Source organism: Dama dama, chromosome 19 (genome assembly GCF_033118175.1).
Source record: "Dama dama isolate Ldn47 chromosome 19, ASM3311817v1, whole genome shotgun sequence".
Classification (NCBI taxonomy): Eukaryota; Metazoa; Chordata; class Mammalia; order Artiodactyla; family Cervidae; genus Dama; species Dama dama.
Genome location: NC_083699.1, coordinates 58,154,509 through 58,178,197, shown reverse-complemented (window position 1 = coordinate 58,178,197; position 23,689 = coordinate 58,154,509). Strand labels below are relative to the sequence as shown.

At 40.3% G+C, this 23,689-nt stretch overlaps 1 protein-coding gene across 1 annotated transcript in view; it reads left to right on the top strand.

Moving 5' to 3' along the window:
- Positions 1-609: 609 nt before the first annotated feature.
- The window catches only part of GAP43 (growth associated protein 43), a 96,833-nt gene continuing 73,753 nt past the window's right edge, over positions 610-23,689 (top strand). The window contains exon 1 of the mRNA XM_061167950.1: positions 610-855. Within this exon, the coding sequence (XP_061023933.1) occupies positions 826-855 (30 nt within the window). The 5' untranslated portion in view covers positions 610-825. The remainder of the gene's footprint in view (positions 856-23,689) is intronic.

Genomic DNA, 23,689 nt, shown 5'->3' with positions numbered 1-23,689 from the left:
TGTATGAGATATGTTTGTGCATGTCTAAATTTATACACATGTATTTAAGTTATATGAGTACTGAGTACAGTGTTTACAGGGTATGATATTCACATGTTCATTTTGGGGGGAGAACTTAAGCCTCACAATGATTGACTGTGCATAAAACTAAATAGCATATATAACTTACTGTATAGGTCTGACTACTCTTTCAGAATAGCTGTTCTTTGCTTTCACAGTATTGGGAAGAGAAAAGGATTAGTAAAGAAATATTAGCATTCCTCAAGCTCCTCTTCTCTAAAACACATTCCATAAAATCTCTTGAACAGGCTGGAATACCCTTCTATGCCCCCCACCCCACCCTCCTCTCAATGCAGTGGGAAAGTCGGTGGGTAATTGGGTCCAGATTGGAGATGTTTAAATATTCATGAGGCTGGCAGGGGACTGGGAGGGGGTGACTGTCTAGAATGGGGGTGGGGGCTGGGGGAAGTGATTAGTCATTGAAAGCTAGAGAACAATTCTGAGAAAGAGATCCAGAGACAGGGAAGAAAAAGAGAGAGAGGCAGAGAGTGGGTGGGGAGATGAGAAAAGAGGAAGAGAGGCAAGAGAGGAGAGAGCCAGAGGGGGAGAGCGAGCATGTGCGGTGAGCAATAGCTGTGGACCTTACAGTTGCTGCTAACTGCCCTGGTGTGTGGAGGGAGAGAGAGGCAGGGAGAGAGCGCGCGCGCTAGCGCGAGAGAGAGAGCGAGTGAGCCAGCGAGCAGAAAAGAGGTGGAGAGGGGGGGAATAGGAAAGAGAGAGGAGGAGAGGAGAGCAGGCAGGAAGAAGGCGAGGGACGATACAACCATGCTGTGCTGTATGCGAAGAACCAAACAGGTAGACCTAAAGCTTTTACTTCTTCTTCTTGTGAAATTACCAGTGTGCAATATTTCCCTGTGAAGGTAGAAAAAATATATTAACCGCTTCTGCTCTGGCCGTGGTGCTCCCGTTTCCTTAGCATATGGCAACTGATGCTTGCATCCAAGCTTTTATTCTGTTCTTTCATGGTCTGGTTTTGGAATGCTGCTACTAATTAGGAGAAGGTTAGGAAAAAAATACGCCTGTTTGGCTAGAAAAAAGGTGTTTTTTTTTGTTGTGGTTTCTTTCTTTTTCTTTCTTTTTTTTTTTTTTTTTTTTGCTATTAGTAAACGTTCAGCGTTTTAGGTGTCTGGTTTTGCCGGTGTGGATATGAAGAGGGGTGTGGGGGAGAAAATGTTGGCTCTACCTACAAGATGGGGAGGCAATCCTTTATATTATTCGCAAAAAAACCGGGAGGTTGAAAGAATCATATTCAGTCATGAGTATTGCTTGTTCTATCGAACAATTTTCTCACATGTGCTGCGGAAGAAGCCCTATTTCCCACATGCATGAGCTTCACATTGGCGCAGGTATTAATGGGAAAACATGTGAAGGTTGAATTAATTTAATTATATTTCAATGAATGAATGAAACTGTAATGTGGGAGATTTTAAAAAGAGAATCCAGAGACTACCGGGGCTGGGAAAGAAATTGACCATGTAGAAGGGGGAAATTCAGTCGATTGTGCACCAGCTGGTCCGAGGAGAGGATGGACCACGCCCCTAGGAGCTTTGAGCACCGACGGGATGGGAAAGACGAGCGGAGAATTACCTGTTGGAAATCAGGTCTCTTCTCCCCTTTTCATCTTTCCTGGAATTGTAGTGACCAAAGACGGACTAACATTCCGGATTATAAGCATGGTGACTCATTTTCATCAGGAAAAGGAACACATAGAAGATTAGCAAGAAGCAGAGTCCCCTCCCACTCTCTCCCACTGCTCCCACTGCTCAGGTTTTCCTTCCATTTTCAAATTGCTCACTTATTTCGTGAAAGATATTTTAGAAACTTGATTGGGGTAAGGGTGGGAAGGAATGACTAGGACGGTATTCCGCAGCAACCGACAGTGCCGCGGCATCCGCCGAACGACGCTTTCCAACATTGGTGGGAACACCTCTGAAGGATTTTGGCGAAGGTTAAGGAGGAAAATGGATGTGGGATTTGGGTGAGTGTGTGCTTGTACGTGTGTGTGCGTCTTCCTGGGAGGGGAGGCTGTCTTGGGCAAAAACGCCCTTTGCACATTGACTGCCTTAGGGGTGGGGTGCAAGATACAGGATTTAGGCATTATTTCTGTGCAGGTATTGGATGGGGAGGGGGGGCAATTTGTAATATACCTGGCGAATCCGAAGAGAGTGGAGGGGTGGGGAAGAACCTGGTTGCCAGCTTTGCACTTTTAGCCAGCGCCCAGGAAGGGGGGCGCGGTGGGGAGGGGCGAGGTAGTAAGGATGAAGGAGAAGGAAGAGGAAGGGGAAGAGAGACTGAAGCAGAATCTCAGAGCAGTGGGTGCAGAGGGTGGAGAGGCCGGGGGCAAAACTAAATAAATAAATAACTAGGTAGATAGATATTAATAGACAGATGATAGATAAAGTAGCAGGCACCTGTGGTTTTGCGTGTGGTTTGTGTAAGGGTGTTTGGGAAAGGCGAAGAGTCTTACATGTGGCACTTCGCTAAACTGCTCTAGGATTCCAGAGACTGATGCTTCCGTTCGCTCATTTTTCAAACATGCACGTTTCCTCTCCTTACCTTCCTTCATTCTAATACATAAATGCAGTAGATACAGGTGGCTGGGCTAAGCACCCTGTCAAGAAAATGTTCTGAAGTTGCCTTCCTGATGAGCTGCAGAAATATAATTTAGGAAGGCAGAGCCTTAAGGAAACCAATGCTAGTCATTTAAAAAAAAAAAAAAAAAAAAAAAGCTTTAATTTGGGGAAAGAAAAAATATGCTGGTTTACAACTTTCTGCCACCTTATGTATACACATACAAGTGTATATACACATGCCCCCTCTGACAAAGGAAACCAGGCATGATATTTTGAAAGGGAATTGAGGCTAAAGAAATTCCCTTCCCCAAAGGGGACAGCTGCCTTCACATGGGTCCTCTCACTGACAGCCCCAAGCGTTCACTAGGATGTGTGCAAAGTGATGAAGCTGAAATAGTGTGTTTAGGGAGTTGTAGAAATTCATATGTAAATGTGTACAGTATCCACATACTTCATGTAGGACAGTCATGCATGTACTCTGTATGGTTTCCATATGCCGACATGTGTTTTAGCATAATTCATATTCAAGAGAGAAAACTGAAAGGTATAGAAATAGTCCTCTTTTGCCCATACGTTTTATACATGTGTACTTCTGTGTGAAATGGTCCTGTCCCCTACTGACCATTGCTATGTATCATTCACATAAGTCAGTATTTAGGATGCCATTAAATCAGATGGAAGGAAATGGTGTATTCAGGGCGTGGGCTCACTGCACTGACTGGCATTTCTATAGTCTGAGTACTTAGTCTCACACAGGTTTTGTGCTTGAGGGTGAAATGATCCTATATCATTTATGACAGACTCTGATTGTGTTTATCTTTCTTCAGCCATCTATTTACCATCCTAGTGCTTAAAAGGGAATAAAACAAGGGCAAAATCCTGCAAAGGTCTAAACTCTGCCACACCCATGAAATCCAGCAGAAACGTGGGAGGGGGCTGGGGGCTGCACTTCCTTCCTCTTCCACTTGAGCTGCATAAAGAAGCGGTCCTGGATTTCCGAGTTGTAATGCATTGCCTATGGCTGCGAAGAAAGCATAAATGATCTTTATTAGCCACTAATTACCACTATAGATTATTATAGCAGGAAGAAGAGAATGAGAGTGGGGTGGAGAAAAGTAGACGATAAAGGAGTGGTTAAAAGAGAAATAAAATTAAAGGATCCCTGAAATTTTATTGGCTTATGATTTTCAAATGTCTTGGGGCTAACTTTAAATAGCTTAATTACCATGCATTCTGAGATGATGGAAAACTTGCAAGATGTGATCTGTGTCCACAAAGCAATAGAACTGTGAGGTGTTTCTTTTGTTGAAAAATAAAGACTTTAATTTGTAACTGAAGTATAAAGAATACCAATGCAAGCAAGAAGCCCTCTAGCCCCCACCCCTCAACACCACCAACATCTGCATTTTTCTGCATATGACAGATAATTCTTAGTGTGATCTGTGGTTCAGAATTCCAACCTGGCTGTGTCTTTCCCTTGCAATGCTGGAAAGGTGTGGAAGGATGCTGCCTGGCTGCTTGGTGCAGAAGATTCCTTCTAGTGATAAACTGAATTCCTCCTAAATTTCACCGAGCCACACCCAGTGTCACCAGGGACTAAGAAGATTAATTAAATGGAGACATTCTACTTAATATAGTTGAAACTGTTCAGTTGTTTTTTTTTTAATGGTGATTTCTACCACACATTTCCAAATTTAAACAGAAGAAGAATCATTTAACGGGCATTTTTTTCTACCAAATTTTTGAGACTTGCAGACAATCTTAGAGAATTAATGGTAAATCTAGAAATACATTGATATCTGGTGAATCTATAATTCCTTCTAACCCACGCCAGGGTGCAGATACAATGATCCCTGCTCTCTCATGCTGACAGTCTATAACCCTGGTACCCTCTTTCTCAACCCATGTTGAGGCAATTGGGTTAAGAAAATGTAGGGTTAATTTTCTCTCTTGCTGAGCTGGCATAACACAGAAATCTTTCATGTTTTATGCTAAAGGGCAGCACTCCTGTTCACTGAGAAGGAGAGTGGCTCCGGATCTCCTTTTCCTCCATCATAGTGACATTGTCAGTGTTAAGCCTGGGGTTGATTAATCTACATACTTCGGTTTTACCTTGCGCCATAAGGAAAAGGACAGGGGTGTCCTTGCATCAGTGGTAGGCAGATATATTAACCAAATGTTCTCCTTGTTTATACTGATAAAATAAGAAAAGTCTGGAACTTCCTCTAATATTAAAGGGACATTTCAAAGGGTGCACATACTTAGGTCATCTCAAGAGAAGATACAGTATTTAAATAATTACTTCCCTTTTAGCTGTCATAGAGGCATTCAGGCAACCAAGTGTGTCTGTTGTCAATCAAAGAAGTGATTGTGGGCAGGAATTCTCTTTTCTGAATTTCTGAAGTGTGGTCTGGTTGCCCCTTCACCATTGTACTGATTTTCAGAACATTCCCTTTAGTGTTGGGAAGAGCACTGTGCTGAGAGTCCCCAGTTTATACCACTTACTGATTCTGTGGTCTTGAATGAATCATATAATCTTTGGCTTCAACTTCCTCCTGTAGGATGGAGACTAAAAACCAAGAAATGAAAACAAACAAATCAAAAATCCTTCCATGCTTACTTTGAAAGTTTCTGTGAGGATCAAGCAAAATTGATATGAAAACAAAGATCTATACAAATAAAAGGAACTTTTCTCTCTGAGGTTTGCAACATGAGGCTTGGCTTAGAAATTGCCAGTCTTTCAGGACTGTCAAGTGCCTGCTACACTTCCGTTTCCTGTTGGAGAGTAGTTCCTTCTGTTCATCCTTGATTCCTCCTCTTCATCACTCCCCATTCACTATCCCATTTTTTAATAGAGGGCTTCTGTTCCCGTATTCCACTGAAACGTGTTCTGAAAGAGATACCATATCCAGTGACTGTCTTTTAGTTTGCATCCCATTTGCTGTCTCTTTGGTATTTTATATAGCTGTCCATCCCTCTTCCTGAAACTGTCTCCTCATTTGGACCTATCATAACCTTCTTCTTTCTCCTCCCTCTCAGATAGGTCCTTTTCCACTCTTTGCTGGCTTTGTTCATTCTCTCCTTCACCAAATATCAATTATCTGCTAATTATTTATCTTGATCTCTTTCTCTTATTCTACACACTAAACTCTAGGTGGTTTTACTCACTTCCAGAGTTGTAAACACCTGTGTGATTTCCAAATCTGTGAACTAGATCTCTCTCCTGAGCTCTGATCCATAGACATCTCTGTCTGGATATTTCAGAGATGCCCATGCTCATAATGAATAAAGTCAAACTCAGTGTCTCCCATTTTGTACCACTTAGTCTTCCTCCAAATTCCCACCCTTATTGCTGTAACACCATCTATCTATCCAGCTTCCAAACTCTAGAAAAATGGTATTGATTCTAAAAGTATTATTTTCTTTCAGTCCCCAAATCTAGTTATGAAATTCTTAGATCCTCATTAAAAAGATTTTGAATTCATCCTCTGCTTTTTCACCTGCACCACAAATAACCTAGTTCTAACTTTCATTACCTCCTATCTGGACAAAGACAATAACTTCTTACCTGGACTCCCTACCTCCTCCATCTTGCTCTCCTTCCATTCTTGCAAATAACACTGCTCTTATCTTTACCTAACACAAATCTGATCAGATTATTTCCTTCCTTCCTGACAATCTTCTAATGGCTCTGTATTAATGGTAAGCTAAATACAAACTCTTTGGTGCTGATGGAATGATCTAGTCTTGACTATCTTTCCAGTACTGTCTTCAAATACCTCTTCTCTCAACTGATGATACCACATCAATATTTCAGGCTTTGGTGTCCTTGCTCTATGCCTAGAAAATTTCACTTCCCTCCCAGTCTAGAAAATTTCCATTCCCTCTACAAGAGTTAGCTTTTCTAAGCCATTCTTGACCTCCCTTGTATTGTTTTCTTCTACCTTCTTTGTGACCATGCTATAGTTTGTATAGTCACTATTATACCCCTTGTTACACTATATAGCATTGGTTTTTTCCACATACTGGTGTCCATACTGTGAGCTGCTTAAAGGAAACAGTGAAACCTTGATCATTTTTCTATCTCCAGTGCCTACCACAATGCTTGGCAAATAATGTAATGGATTTTAACCATGGATAATCTGCTTGTTAAATGAATATAGAACTAGTTTTACAGTCTTTCTGTGAGTTGTGGTGTATATAAATGGATGGAACCTCTACTAGATTTTTTAAAGACCTATTGGCACCAAATTTTGAAGTGGAGCTAAACATTATTGATTCTTGTTAATAATCAACAGACATGAATACCATTGCTTTTTAATGAGAGCAGAGAGAATGCAAAATGAGTCCATGTAGACTATGTTTCTCCCAACTATCATAACTGGTACCATCGGCAAACTGCGCTTTGATGTCTACTCCCCACCACTCAGCACACTAGCCCCACCCTCTGAGGTTAACAGAGTCCCAGGTTACGCACACACTTATCATTATCTTGGATCTTCTTGGGCCCTTCCTTTTGGGCCCCAGTTGCTTACACATGTTGCTTTGCTCCACAACTATTCCAAATAGACCATGACTCAATCCCTCACTACCCTTCATTATTTCATTGATCACACAAACTTAAAAAAAAAGTGTGTACTTTGGCCTATGCTCAGAGGCCCACATCCAAGAATTAATTTTAGTTTCATTTGGGTTTGTTTTCTTCCCATTGAACTAACCACATAATAATATTCCACAAAGAGAAATCTTGCATGAAGGTAAAGGGAGATTGAATGGTAAGTAGTCCCTCAAATGTCCCTTGAATTAATGAGAATCAGATAAATTTTATCTTTCTTAGCTTGGAATAGGGTATAGGAATTTGGATTCTGTGGCAGGCCTATGATGGCCAGGATGAGGCACATTGTGAATACAGCTTTACCTGAAAATACTCTTTGCCAGACCGTCAGTAGTGGATTTTTTCTGACTTAATTAGCATGGCCTTGAGAACAGTAAGACCAGATGATCTATCAGTGAAGTTGAATAGTGTTTCCCAGTCTCCATACCCTCTTGCTCATGGCTCTCAATGTTTTTCTTTCAGCTTTCCTTTTTTTCCTCTCCTCCCCTCATGTTCAATTTTTTATAATTAAGTAATGCCAGCTCACATTTAGTGGACGAGGCCAAAATACGAGAGTTTTAAGAAAAAGTATGTCTCTTCCAACTTTCCAAATAGGTGTTTTAGACAACACAGGTACATTAAGCTATGTCTGGCACATAGTAGGTCATCAATAAAAAAATATTTATTGAGGGAATAAAAGTAGGGAAGGAGAGATCCTCCTGATGGGCCATGAAGGGATATGTTATGATACAGAAGACCACAGCCTATGTACCTATTGATAACTGGCTGTGGGTATATGCACACTCAGTTCTTCTGATCCTCCTCTCAAGGTGTGTATGTGTGTGTGCTTAGTCACCCAGTCTCATCTGACTCTTTGCAACCGTTTGGATGGTAGTCCATCAGGTTACTCTGTCCATGGGATTTTTCAGGCAAGAATATTGGACTGGGTTGCCGTTTTCCTCCTCCAGGGAGCTTCCTGATCTAGGGATTGAACCTGCATTTCCTGTGTCTCCTGCATTGGTAGGCAGATTCTTTATCAGCTGAGCCATCAGGGAAGCCCTGCCCTCAAGGTGGTGGTAGTCAAAGTTACAATTCTGTTTCCGTCCTGCTCAGAATAGAGTGACACCCTTGCAGTGAGTTTAGATTGTACAGTGGGAACATGACCCTCTAGATTCCCTATCCTTAGTTATTTACAGATCTTATTTTCTTAGATGTTGTGTGTTTAATGTCCTGTTTCATGTCTTTGTAGTGGAATAAACCCTACCCTGGGTTCTAGGCCGACTCTGCCAATTGCTTGTCCTGTGACCTTGGGTAAGTAACATCTTCTTTCTGAGCCTCAGTTTATCCATCTGCATAAGTGGGCATGTAAAAAGAATACTCCAAATCCAGACCTGCCTTTTCTACTAAGTCGGTGTGAGGCTCAAATAAAGTCATAAAAATAAAAGTGTTTCGTAAACAATGTGTTTTTCAAGTGCAAAGTATTATTAATTGAGGAATTCCACATACTGAAACCTAAAGTACTCGTGGTTCTATGTAAAGGAGTACTCTTACTCTCTATAGAATATACATACATTTTCAGTTTCCACTCCTCCTCTCCTGTTCTCTAAAGAGTAAGCATACCATGCTAATGGGTGGGAGCATGTGCTTGCACTTCAGTTGTGTCCAACTCTTTGGGACCCTATGGACCCATAGGCCCTGTAGCCCACCAGGCTTCTCTGTCCATGGGATTCTGCAGGCAAGAATACTGGAGTGAGTTGCCATGGTCTCCTTCAGGGGAATCTTCCCAACTGAGGGATCGAACCCACATGTCTTATGTCTCTTGCATTGGCAGGTCGATTCTTTACCACTGGCGCCACCTGGAAAGCCCTCGGGTGGGTGGGAACATAGCATATTTCTGCCATTTCCTTTGAAAACTTCAGTGAGAGAAGTTAAATAAGCAGATGTTCAAATTGTCATGCAACACCAAGGATCGGTTCAAAGATATTTTTCTTTTTATCCTCTATTTTTCTTTTTATCCTTTTCTGTTTTAGTCTGTTCTTCACATTTAGATTTCTTGTCTCCATTTGCTAAACGGGCTGCTTCTCCCCATCCTCGTCTCCACCCCCACATCACTTCCAAACTGTGTTCTCAGCACTAAGATTACCAGGCATGCTGTGCTCACATCAATCACTGGAGGGCCCAGTCAGGCAGAAGAGTGGAGAGGAAATGTGGGGCTGATTGGGAGACTGAAAATGAGGATGGAGCCTGGTTGGGGACAGCACTGTGGAAAGGTGATCACCTAAGCACAGTCTTCATACAACCTCAGGGTGCCTCAGCATCAGGAATTAACCTTGATCAGAAGTGATGCGCAATCCTTGAACCTTTGCCAACTCATCTCTAATACCATAAATAATCCAAACTCTCAGGACCTCTACAAAGGATCCTTCAGTTCTCCTGTGTCTCTGGTTAATTGGGACAAGTTACCTATTTAAATAATACAAAATTTATCCAATTCTGATACAAGCAATAAACTTTTACGACCCAAAGGATCTGATTTCTTAATGTATGGCTAATATTTTAAAAATATTTTTAAGTATAACAATTGGATCAAGTTTGTCCAAGAGATTTGTTTGTCCTAGAAGCCAAAAGTTTAGAAAAATTAATATCATGGATATTTTGGAAAATATTTTAATAAAGGGAGCTTATTTAGAGTTTAGAAAGATATATTAATTAGAAATTTTGGGAAAAGCAGGGCTTCCCTGTGGATCAGACGGTAAAGAATCTGCCTGCAATGTGGGAGACCTGGGTTTGATCCGTGGGTCAGGAAGATCCCCTGGAGAAGGAAATGGCAGCCCACTGCAGTAATCTTGCTGGGAAAATCCCCATGGACAGAGAAGCCTGGCAAGCTACAGTCCATGGAGTTGCAAAGAGTTGGACATGACTGAGCGGCTAAGCACAGAGGGAAGCATTTTTTTTTTTCTTAATTTGGAGTATATTTATAGTTGGTTAATGATCACCTTTAATCTTTCACTCTACCTTCCTTTCTCTGTCCTCTGTCTCTGTGTATATGTGTGTGGGTGTGTATGTGTTTTTTTCTCTCTCTCCCTGTCCCACACACTCACACATAAGTACTTGTATTATTTATATATCCTTTGATTGGGTATAAGTAACAGACACCAACATTAGTGGTCTAGAAAAGGAATCTATTGAAAGGAAACTAGATATCACAGTTAAGAAAGTTGAAAAGCCAAGCTTATGGGAACCAAAGTAGATCTGGAAACCTCAATGTAAGGAATTCATAGACTTTCTTTCTGGAGCCCTGCATTTAAAAGAATCGGTTACTAATAACCCCAGCTTCTCTGCCTTTCAATTAAAAATCTTAGCTGAGAGATAGAAATATATCTCTGTACATACACATATACAAAGAGTGATAAAAGGGAGATAGAGAATATGAGAGAAAGAATGAGACTGAATAAACCTGATTGGTCCTTCTCAGTTCAGCTAGTTACCAATAGACCATTCATCTCTGACTGGAGAAAGAGCTAGATCATGTGGTTTAGACAATTTCTGGAAATTCATAACTGTGGATCTAAGGAGAGACTAAATCGGCTGAGAAAGAGTCTCCTGCATATATATATATACCTGTATGTCCATAAAGGGAAGCTCAGCCAATTCGGAGTGATTTACCTCAAAAGTGGTAGATCACTATTTTTCCTTTGGCTGTTTTAATTTTGCCTATATTATATTCTTATAATTGGTAGGGTTATCATCACTGATGACTCTGAAAGGAAGCAGTAACCACACAAATAACTCAAGAGCTCTCATACCTAACAGAGAAAGGTTAGGGCACATCTCCATACCTAGAGTTGACAAGCACTAGGCCTTCACTCTTTTCCAGAAGTTAAACTCTGGCAGGTACCCCCTGACTAAAAGGAATATCAGCTACCATATATTCTTGCTAATTTGGCGTGGTGGAACTTTGATCTGTGTTTCCCCTTGGGTTTGTGGGATTCATTTCTGTGAAAGGATTGGGCAATAATTAGTAGAAAACATCTCCCTTGAATTTATATCAAAGAAATGCTACTCCTTGATATTAGTCATTTCATTTTGAATGTCCTTGAATTAATTCCAGCTGTAATCATCATATTTATCTATTTTTAGCAAATTGACACTTTCTAAAATATTGAGCTGTTGCCTCCATATGAACCAGTTTTCTCTAAATGGAGAATTTTGGTAATTAACTTTCATCCATTATTTGTAATCCCAGTTCCAATAACTATTCAGAATGTTATTTTTAAATGAAAATTTGAAAGACCCGAATGTCTTCCCATTAATGACCATATGTAAGGGCTAGATGAGGCAAAGAAAAAATAAACAAAATGATCTCCAAAGGTTATGCAAACTCGGAATTGGCTGCTTTTCTAAATGGCTTCAGAACCTCTTAGTCAGCACAACCAACCTAGGAACTAGCTTAAACTAGGGCTGTTAACATGCAAATCCTCTTCCCACTCCTACTTTGCATTTTGTTCAGAAACCAATTTACCAGTTTGGAGTATAAACTGAGAAATAAAAGCTCTTCTTAATCACCAAACTGGATCCTCAACAGCTATTCCAAGAGAGGCATTCCACAGTTCTACTCAAACTTCAATACAGGTGATTGTCTCTGATATGCACCCTCCCTACCCCCCCCCCCCCAAAAAAAAAAATTGAAATTATTAGCTTCTAAATAATTAACTTGCAATTAGATTTCTAGATACATATTGCATTGAGGGCAACCCACTTTGGCTATCCAGACTCTTACAGAGCTCTAATGGGGGATGGAAAATAAGTATTGAGTATATTTACCAGGGGCTTCCCTGGTAGCTCAGTGGTATAGAATCTATTTGCAATACAGGAGATCTCAGTTCAATCCCTGGGTCAGGTAGATCCCCTGGAGGAGGAAATGGCAATCCACTCCAATATTCTTGCCTGGGAAATCCCATGGACAGAGGAGCCTGGCAGTCTATGTTCCATGGTGTCGCAAAAGAGTGAGACAAAACATAGCGACTAAACAACAACAATGTTTAGGGTGAACATTGCATTTCAAAGCTGTTTTTCTTGAAATTTTTATTTGAGAGATGTAAAGGAATAGTGAGACTTTATAATTGATCTGTCGTAAACATCCTGCATTTCATCTTCAGCTAGGCATTTGGGCAATTTATCTTCCACAGCTTTATTGGATTAATATTTCTAAAAATTTCTAAGATTTTCAAAAGGAAGGAGAGAATATTATCTCATTTAAAAAATACTGGCATTTCTTTAGACAAATCTGATGGGGGGGTTGAGTTATTCAAATTTTTTTTCTTAAGAGTAAGCACCATTTGCAATCTTCCCTTAATGATTGCATCTCAAGGGTTTATTTACTTCAATGAAAGAGAAAGTTATTCTGTTTTCTCTATCATCCTGGAAAGCTACTCTGGAGAAATCAGGTTGGTATTTAGGAGTCATTTGAATAAATCATTCATGCTAATTTAAAACCTGTGCTCCTCATGACTTTGATTGCCTTTGATTGAGAACACAGAGTGATACCTTTTGATCACTCAGTCAGATTTGTGCTTCGTACTGATGGACAGCTAACTGGAAAGCTGTATAGAAAACAGCAAAAAGATCTAGTTTGTTGCATAGTTTCTTCCATCTTGAACCTCATACCTTACCCCTTTGGAGCAAAACCAGGATAGAAGAGGAAATGCAGAGGACTCTTCTTAAAAAGGGAAGAGGAGTTACAAAATAGAGTTACTGTTTGGAATTGGGCCATTGCCCTATAGTGAAAACTGTCAAGGGAACATTAAAGGCCATAGATGGCTCAGACTTCACTTCTGAACATCGTATGGAAGATACAGTGAATCCAAGAATAAGAGTATTTAGGATAGAATCCAAGATGTTTGGACACTAGTATACTTAAGTATACTTGAGCAACAAATTCAGTTTTTATCCTCACTTAAGTGAAAAGAAACTTAATTCTTAGCCTAAAAAAAAAAAGACTGTATCTTTCCTGTAGGCTCTATAATTCTTTGTTCTCATTCTAGTGTTACTAGAAACTGATTGAATCATATATATATAAAATGAAGTTTGTTTTACTGAATAGGTCTTATCAAAATTGTTATTTTTACCATACTTGGGTATATTGTAAAAATCCATTCATAAAGGACCAAAATTATGAGAACCACAGGAAAGTCAATAAAAAAATTAAATTTGCCATAATCTAAGATTTCCAGATACTAAAAACATTATTATTTTTATCTTTTTGTTATTACCTCAGAAAGTGTCTTGTTAAGCTAATTATCTTCTCCCTAGACTAGACCCCTGACTCCCCTACTCTTGCAGTATCTTTTTGGAGAGACACCAGACATATGAGTCAGTTATCCAACTCATAATCTGGAATTAACTGATTACTCTTCCTTCCCTCATAAAAGCTGCACTATCAGTTACCAAATTCTATTTGCAATATTTTATACATCTGTCTTTTCCTTCTTCTGCCAGCCTTTCTCAACCAGCATTCTAGAATAGAACCAAGCCTTAACACCCCTTAATGCCCTAGAGTCCCTAATTGTACATAATGAATTAATCTCCTTCCAATACATCTAGTCCCATACTAGTTACACACCATCCTTGGCAGAATGAAGAAAACACTCAAATATTTTTTATGTGTCTGTAGTTCAGATGAGAAACCCCAGGTAAGAAAGGCTGGATAATCACCAAAATTTCTTGCTTTTTCACCATCACCTTTGCATACTCTCTGCTGGTTAATCTTACTTTTTACTCCCCTTTTTCTCAAAATTTCAATGGTTGTTCTTTGTTTAGAGCATTAATTCTAATTTATTTATTTATGTTTGTTTTTCATAGCTTCTCAGAATCTGGTGTCAATCTTCTAATCTTGCCTTACCTCCTACTGGCTCTGCCATTGACTTGGATTGTGAATTTAAACAAATTTTAATGTCTCTGGGCTATCATTTTCCTCTACATAAAATAAGAATATTGAACAAAATTGTCTCTAAGGCTTTCCAGCTCATGAAATAACAATTTCTATAGCAAAGCTCCTCCTCCACTTTGGCACTTTGTCTCAGCTGGCCAGACTGAGTATGAATGTAAATATTCGTGTCCCTATACTTTAGTTCATTATAATTTCCTCAACTTGAAATATCCCCTTTGTGCCTAGGTCAATTTTACCCACCCTTTGAGGCCTAAGTAAAGAGTTATCTCATTTGTGAAGGCTTCTTTGATGTCCAGTGATTTCTTCCCCTCTTAGATCTTCAGTACTACTTATCACATACTACCTATCCTGTTTTTTCAGCATTCATTAAACAAAGTCCTACTTGATCATCCATTAGTATGTACCTGGTCTTCCCACACTAATCTGCAAACTCTTTGAAAATAAGGTATGGAGTTCAGAACCTGGCTCAAGATACACATTTGAGTGTTTCTGGGGGAGTGTACAAGACAAAGTGATGGATCTGTAAGCTTTCAGAAAGATAAGCAGAGCTATCTTGTATGACTTCTCTGGGACATTTAAAACCATGAAACATGCCTTCTCTTTATTTTCTTGGCTTCCATACTACTTATTTCTGCTGTGTTTTCTCTTCTCTATCCTTAGTTTCACATTCTTTTGTTTTCCCCTTGGCTCCTCCTCTATCAGCCCTTGAAATGTTGCTGTTATGCAGGTTTTGTCCTTCTCCTTGGGCTTCCCTGGTGGCTCAACAGTAAAGACTCTGCCTATAATGCAGGAAACCTGGGTTCGATCCCTGGGTCAGAAAGATCCCCTGGAGGAGGGCATGGCAACCCACTCTAGTATTCTTGCCTAGAAAATCCCATGGACAGAGGAGCCTGGCAGGCTGCAGTCCATAGGGTCGCACAGAGTTGTGTATGACTGAAGCGACTAAGCAGCAGCACCAGCAGCAGTCCTTCTTGCATGTTCTCATTCGACAGAAGCTCCAAGGATAATCCATGCCCACAACTCCTACATGACTAATGGGTCTCAAAATCTCCAGGCTCTCTAGCCACATCTACTTCCTGGGCTTTAGAGCTTTGTATCTATCTAACTGTCCGCTAGAAATCTTATTCTGTTGACCATTAGGAGCCCAGTCTCCACATATCCTAAAAATAAGTCTTCATCTTTTGTTCCCAAATCTCTTCCCCATTCTCATTCAGTCATCAAAATGGAAATGGAATCCTGACTCATTCCCCAAATCTCCCTTTTATGGTTAGATGATACTACTTTTTCTAGTTTTCACAGGTAAAAAAAAACAACAAAATAGCTGTTCATTCTTCCTTTGCCATTGCCCTCTACCTCAAAACACATCTTATCTCTATTTCCTTTTTTCATTTCTACTATCACCTCTAATCCAGTTGTCACTCATGAAAACTAACACAAAGCTTCCCCTTCTAATCTGCTATCTTTCATCCTTAACCCCTTACAATCATTCTCTCCTCAGTAGAAAGAGTGGTATTTTAAAAAGTGTTTATCAGATTACATGTTTCCACAAGTTAAAAATCTTTAATGCTTCCTATTCCACATAGAACCAAAACCAAACTCATTACCAAGGCCTATGAAAGTCCACACGATCCAGGACCTCCTCCTCCCCTGAATTCTTCTTATAAACATACCCTTCTTGCTTACCAAGTCTACTGGCCTCCTTTTAGTTTTTAAAATCCACCAAGCACATTCCCTCTTCAAAGCCTTTGCATGTGTTACTCTCGATGCTCAGAAAGCTCTTCCTCTGACTCTTGAGAGACCTTTTGTGACAAATCCATCTGAATGGTGTCCAGGTCACTTTCTAATATATTGCCCCACTTCTATTTTCTTTAAGGATTGTGCTCAACTTGTTTTTTAAAAAATTTACTGGCTAATTTTCTGGTCCCTGTCCATCTCCTCAAACTTCAAAATCTATTCCTCTTCATATCCCACACCAGGTCTTCCCTGGTGGCCCAGTCAGTGAAGAGTCTGCCTGCAATGCAGGAGACCTGGATAATTCCCTGGAGAAGGAAATAGTAACCCACTCCAGTATTCTTGCCTGGAAAGTCCCATGGATAGAGGAGCCTGGTGGGCTACAGTCCATGGGGTTACAGACAGTCAGACATGACTGAGTGACTAACACTCATATCCCACACTCCATTGCAATTGTTCAGTTTCATGGAACAACCCATGTTGCTTCATTCTTTCTTCCTCTCTAAACACTATTCCTTTTTGCTAGAATGTCTTGCTTTCCTTTTTTTCTACATGCCACATTTCTCATGTATTTCCACAATGTGGCTAGAGTCATTACCTTCTTTGTGGAGACTCCTTGATCCTCCAGGTAGATGTGTTGCCATTGTTGTATCTAGTACCTGCCTATACTACACCATTCCACAGACTTTACTATAAGTATTCACTTATGTGTCAGTTTCTTTTGCTATACTAGAAGCTCCACATTATAAGCTCCCATTAAATAGAAATTGAGTCAATGAAGCCCACGCAAAGGACCAAATATCAGTGTCTAATGAGTCAAAATTTGGTTAGTCCAAGGCAAACATTGCCCACTTCCCACCAATTAATCATGGAACGTGCCCACTCTGGCACACTTTATAATTAGGCACCTGATAGAGATCTCACACAGAGCTAAGATCGCACAGAGTTGGATTTCACCCAAGTGGTGCCAGCTGGTTGCTTCAGCAAATAACAGTCCTCATGTTGTGGAGAGATACTTCAACATGGAAAGATAGCCATACTGGATGCTATAAACTTCTTATGATTTGAGCTAAGGATGAGTAGCTGTTTTTAACCCATTAATATGCCTTCTTCCAAGCTTGCCTTAAATATTCAACCTTTTCATAATATCTAAAACTGGAGACCTCTGAAACCCCTCCCAGAGGAATCCTGGTAAAATTTCACATCTTTCCCCTTTGTTAATGATATGACTCGTAGTCTGCATGCATATACTCTTTTTCCTTTTACTCTCTTTAATTCCAAGTTAGAAAAAAATGTGCACTATGATGTTTAATTGTTGTTTTGTCTGGTGCCTGTCTATGTGCTATGGAAGCATCCATCTGTCCAATGTTGTTGTATCTATCCACAAACTGATAAACAAAAGGAAAGATTTTCCTACAGGGGAATGAAACAAATGGCCAGGTAATCACTGAGTTAACAACACCTAACATATGTCTCTTACACACAAAATTTATGATTCTGGCTGGGGAATGGAGCTGAGGAAGAATGAGAATAATCTCCAATGTACTCTGTTTCCTTAAGAAAATAGATGAGAATCAAGAAAGGAGAAGAATGATTCATGGTCATTAGGCAGCTAGATCCCTTTGAACTAAATCTATATAACACGGAGATTAAAAATACTTTTTTTGTCTGGCTGGAAACTTAAAAGCTCTTTTAAATTTTTTTCTTCAGGAAATGATATTCTAAGTTTCAAGTTGCTAACTTGCAAAACAAACTTTGGAAACACGTCTCATTTATAGGTTGGGGTAATGCTTATTCCAAAATCAAATTTGGGGAGGACCAAAAGGATATAATTTTCCTGTTTAGGGAATGGATGAGCATAAGGAAGGCAAGCTGAAGCAGACTTCAGCTGAAAAAAAAAAATGAGTCACTTTTCTCAGTTGTACATTTTTTATTTCGGTAATTATGTGGGAGGTAAAGAAGATACATGAGTAGTTTGGGTTGCTGAGAAAGTAGATGGGAGAAGCAAGTATTCAACGTTGGAGAAGTTGGATTGATGAGATATGATAGAACTCTGAAAGATGTACCATACATGGATGGAACCCTTGGAGCCACTTCTAGAAGAAAATTCATTTCACATTCCGCTAGTTTAGCCAAACATTATTCTGCTACCACTTTCCAGACTTTTGGGCTTCCCTTGTGGCTCAGCTGGTAAAGGCTCCACCTGCAGTGTGGGAGACCTGGGTTCGATCCCTGAGTTGGGAAGATCCCGTGGAGAAGGGAAAGGCTACCCACTCCAGTATTCTGCCCTGGAGAATTCCATGGACTGTATAGCCCATGGGGTCGCAAAGAGTCGGACACGACAGAGAGACTTTCACTTCACTTTACTTCTAGACTTTTCCATGGGCTGTTTTCTCAATAGACCTTTTAAAGAGTGGAAAACCATTTTCACAGAAAGGTTCTACCTTTTCAATTGTTACATACCCAGAGATGCCACAGTGTCAGGTCAATGTAAATTTTAGGTTGCCAATAACCTTATCATACTCCAGGAATAGTCAACAAATCTGGGTTGTTTTGATTAAACAAAATTTCAGCCAAATTCTCTGAGACTAAGAAGAAAATTTTCCTTGAATTTCAGTAGAGGTTCAACGAGTCAGGCCTAAGTTGGTTCAAAAAGATTAGAGAATGGGCTAACTAAGCTAAGGTATAACAAGATCTAGTAGGCATTATACATATAAGCTGTGTCCTGTACTCAGTCATTCAGTCGTGTCCAACTCTGCAATCCCATAGACTGCAGCCCACCAGCCTCCTCTGTCCATGGGATTCTCCAGGCAAGAATACTAGAGTGGGTTGCCATACCCTCCTCCAGTGGATCTTCCCAACCCAGGGATCGAACCCAGGTCTCCTGCATTGCAGGTGGATTCTTTACTGACTGAACCACCAGGAAAGCCTAAGAATACTGGAGTGGGTAGGCTATCCCTTCTCCAGGGGATCTTCCTGGCCCAGAAATCAAACTGGCATCTCCTGATTCTTTACCACCTGAACTACCAGGGAAGCCCCATACAAGCTATACATATAAGCTTTTATTACCTCCTAACATTAAGTGGTGTTCTCCACCTGAAATGCTTTCTATCCTCCATCTGCCAAACTATATTCTGAATCCAAAAATTCTGTTGAAAAATCACCTTTTTGATAAAATCATGCCAGACATTCCCTCATTCTCCATCTGAATCCATGCTGTAATCACTGTAGTAACCTCCCTAGTAACTCTTCCTCCCCTGTATTATCTACCTGTGTGTGTATATGTTGCACATATATATGTATATGCACACACACACAGACACCCACACACAGAAAAAGAGAAAGAGAGAGAGCATTTATATGTTTTGTACTTGCTGTCCTTTCCTATTTCCCTGGACACTGCTTAAGTTTCGTTCCTGGGTTTACCACTATTTTAGATTTCACAAAACACTCTACACTGCTTGCTACTAACTACCCTTTTATTTACTCTCCCAAGGAAAAGTTGTCATCCTCTCACTGTATGCCTGATGGTAATAATTATCACTGATTAGTAGGGCTAAGGGATCTTTGTTGTTTAGTTGTTTAGTCATCTCTAACCTCTTCTGCGACTCCATGAACTATAGCCTGCCATGCTCCTCTGTCCTTGGGATTCTCCAGACAAGAATAATGGAGTGGGTTGCCATTTCCTTCTCCAGGGGATCTTCCCAATCCAGGGATTGAACCCAAGTCTCCTGCTTTGGCAGGTGGATTCTTTACCACTGACCCAGGGAAGCCCTGAAGAGATCTTACAGATTATCTAGTTTGTTTTTTTTTTAATTTCTTTTGAGCCACAGAACTTTTTGTTCCAGATATTTCTCAAAAACTAATACATAAAATAGATAAAAGGTGCTGTTTGGCTAGAGCAGAGTTTGGTGGCCCAGACTTCTGTGTTGTCAGTCCCCTCCTGTCTTCCCTGATCCCCTCTGAGGAAGCCTAGGGAGCAGTTTGGGAAACACTGATCTACATCCAGTCCTCATAGTGCAGATGTTGGGAAATTAAGATCATTCAGCTCAGAAAAGGCTGAGATGGAATTTCTTCCTGTGCCAGTGCCACTTCTTTCAGAGGGCTAAAAGAAGATTGTCCTTCAGTTTCTGGATGTATGAGGCCCTAAACATTCTAAATTTGTGCAATCAGCATTTATGTTGTTGGTAAATGGACAGGATTCTTTAACAAATGAAGACTGAAAGCTTTTCTTTTTCTAACTTTTGATTAATTTATTTTTCAATTAGTCTTTTTCATCAGTATTATTTTAGGAGACAATATTTTTCTCAAAAGTTATGGTGGTGGTGGTGGTGGTTAGTCGCTAGGTTGTGTCCAACTCGTGTGACCGCATGAACTGCTGCCCGCCAGGCTTCTCTGTCCAAGGGATTTCCCAGGCAAGAATACTGGAGTAGGGTGCCATTTCCTTCTCCAGGGGATCTTCCCCACCCAGGAATCGGACCTATGTCTACTGCATTGCAGGCAGGTTCTTTACTGCTGGACCACAGGAAAGCCCTTCAAATGTTATATAGGAGCCATGTATTCATTCAAGAAACATTTTTTTAGCCATCTACTGAGTCAGGAATTATGCGGAGTACTGAAAAATGCAGAAATAATTTTCTTTAAAAAAAGCACACACTCTCTACCCTTAAGCTAATGTGGTAGACTTATATCAAAGTATGTACTCTAGACTGTGCTCTGGATAATTTTATTAATCTTAGACATATTTTCCTAATGTTCAGAGCTGTTTTTCACTATAGGAACATACCAGTGTTTCTTCTCATGTAGATATTACAGTCTCCCTTGGAGGCCTGAAAAGTGAGTTTTGTGAATAAGAGAACATTCATAGGTATTAAGACTTAAATACCACAATGCCAAAGGGTTTTAAGGATTAAATGCACTAATATACATAGAATACTTAGAACTATACCTGGCATATAGTGAGCACTTAATGTTAGCTGTTGCTTGTTATTGTTGATGTTGTTGCTGATAATGGTGTGGGGTCTCTGTTTAATGAATCATAAGTCTAAGTATCTTTTGGTAGGAATTCTTCAAGGACTAGTTTCTGAATTTTGATTAGTGTGTGTGTGTGTGTGTACATGTGTACAAACATGTCTGAGGTTTATTGAAAATACAATTGGTTAACTGGGAAATGAGATAATAACATCACTGGTTTAAATTTTGCATACCTTGTGCTCTCAATGGTTTTATATATATATATATATATACATACACACATGTATATATATACATATATTATGGGCTTCCCTGTTGGCTCAGACAGTAAAGGATCCGCCTGCAATGCAGGAGACCCAGGTTAGGTTCCTGGGTTGAGAAGATCCCATGGAGAAGGGAATGGCTACTCACTCGAGTTTTCTTACCTGGATAATTCCACAGACAAAAGAGCCTGGAGTCCATGGGGTTGCAAGTCAGACACGATTGAGCAACTAACACACACACGTACACACACACATATGCATACATATATATGTATGTATTGGTTTGGAGTCTGGAACTCGGAATTATAATTATCTTACCTTACAGATGTGGCCAATAATATAAGAATAGAAATTTTAGCCGGCTTCACACTTAGAAGGAGGAGAGGCTTATCACTTCCAGGCAACTGGAATGTGAGCATCTCAAGACCTAGACTCAGCCACTCTGAATCTTGAAGGAATGATACAAAGATGCAAAGGCAATGATAAATTATCCTCAGTGATAGTGATATCTGGGGTCTGGTATCTATGGTGCCTGCAAACTGATGTCCTAACCAGTCAGCTGTTTTGCCTTGACTGTGTTTCCTGGGTCCGGCTTGCTTTCCTTAGTTCCTGCCTACTTTTTGAGCCTTGTTCTTTGGCCTTCCCATCAATAATGTAAGCTTTGATATTATCTAAATCCAATCTAGCATGCAAGAATCAGATTGGCACAATTCTACTCTCAAGAAATCAGACCAAAGATACTAATATTTTTCCTTGTACTATGGCAGCAGTCTCAGAGCTTTTGCACCCCTTGTTCCTTCAGCCTGAAATGCTTTGTTCATGCCTCTTCTTGTGACTTGCTCCCTCATCTCCTCAGGACTCTGCTCAGATCTCACCTGTGTAAGTCTCAAGGAGGCTTTCTCACATCATCCTATATAAAGAAGAACCCACCCAACACTCTCTTTCTCTCCCATTTTATTTTCTTTCATTTTTCTCTTTAACCCTTGCATCCACCCAAGATATTTACTCTGTATTATTTTCTGACACCAGTGGCATGTAAACTTCATGAGGGCTCCCTAACTCATTTAGTTACTGATATTTCCTGGCACCTAGCTCAGTGGCTGGTACATTGAGATGATCAATAAGTATTTCTTGAATAAATAAATGAATTTAAGTTCTGCTCAGATGTAATAACAACAATAAGCTAACAATGTGCTATGGGTTTTTCAGGCAGCACTATTGGTAAAGAACCTGCTTGCCAAAGCAGGAGACATAAGAGACTCCGGTTCAACCTCTGGTCAGGAAGAACCCCTGGAGGAGGGCATGGCAACCCATTCCAGTACTCTTGCCTGGAGAATCCCATGGACAGAGGAGCCTGGTGGGCTACAGTTTATAGGGTTGCAAAGAGTCAGACACGACTGAAGCTACTTAGCGCACACACACACAGACGTGCTATAGCTAATACATTCACTCCAACTTCTGCCGTGTTCTTCTTGATTCCCGCCACTTAATCCTGACCTTCAATAGCCCACATATTTCCATCTGTCTGTTACCCAATGTATGTGATAGAGTGGATTTCCTGAGAGCAATGAAAGCAGAATTTGGTTCTGCCTACCACTACAAAATGCTTATTTATCTCTCCTTTTACATTTTAATTATTTAAATATTTGGAGAGGATTTTCCTGCTGTGGGAAATTTATACTCATTAAATTGTCAAACATGATCGTATTATTTATTTATTTGTGCAGGCACTGTAGGGGGAAATGCTTGCTGTTGCCACTGGCACCATCTGGCTTTGATTGATGATTGTATTTCACCTGATAGTCTTTGGACAGGACTATCAGGGTGATGAATGGATGAGAGTGCGAGGAGTTCAAACACTGGTTGAGAAAGGATAACAAACCTGTAGCAATAAGTCAGACACCAGGAGGCATTCTAAACACCAAATAAGGTAGAACATCCATCGCACGTCCTGTTTGCATTCCAGGCTAATCTTCAGAGAGTCAACATGGCAAAAACACTCTAAGATAAAGATTCTAGAAAAGATTTAAGTTGCTAGGCAAAAACAAAAATCCTTTAGGTGGTTACTGAATTTACCATGATTCCACATGATTGTGACTGAAGCTATAATTCTTCATATATCTTTTCTCGGCATCAGTAACTTACAGTCTTCAGTTCAGTTCAGTCCAGTCGCTCAGTCGTGTCTGACTCTTTGCGACCTCATGAATCCCAGCATGCCAGGCCTCCCTATCCATCACAAACTCCCGGAGTTTACTCAAACTCATGCCCATCGAGTCAGTGATGCCATCCAGCCATCTCATCCTCTGTCGTCCCCTTCTCCTCCTGCTCCCAGTCCCTTCCAGCATCAGAGTCTTTTCCAATGAGTCAACTCTTCACATGAGGTGGCCAAAGTATTGGAGTTTCAGCTTCAGCATCAGTCTTTCCAGTGAACACCCAGGACTGATCTCCTTTAGGATGGACTGGTTGGATCTCCTTGCAGTCCAAGGGACTCTCAAGAGTCTTCTCCAACACCACAGTTCAAAAGCATCAATTTTTTGGCGCTCAG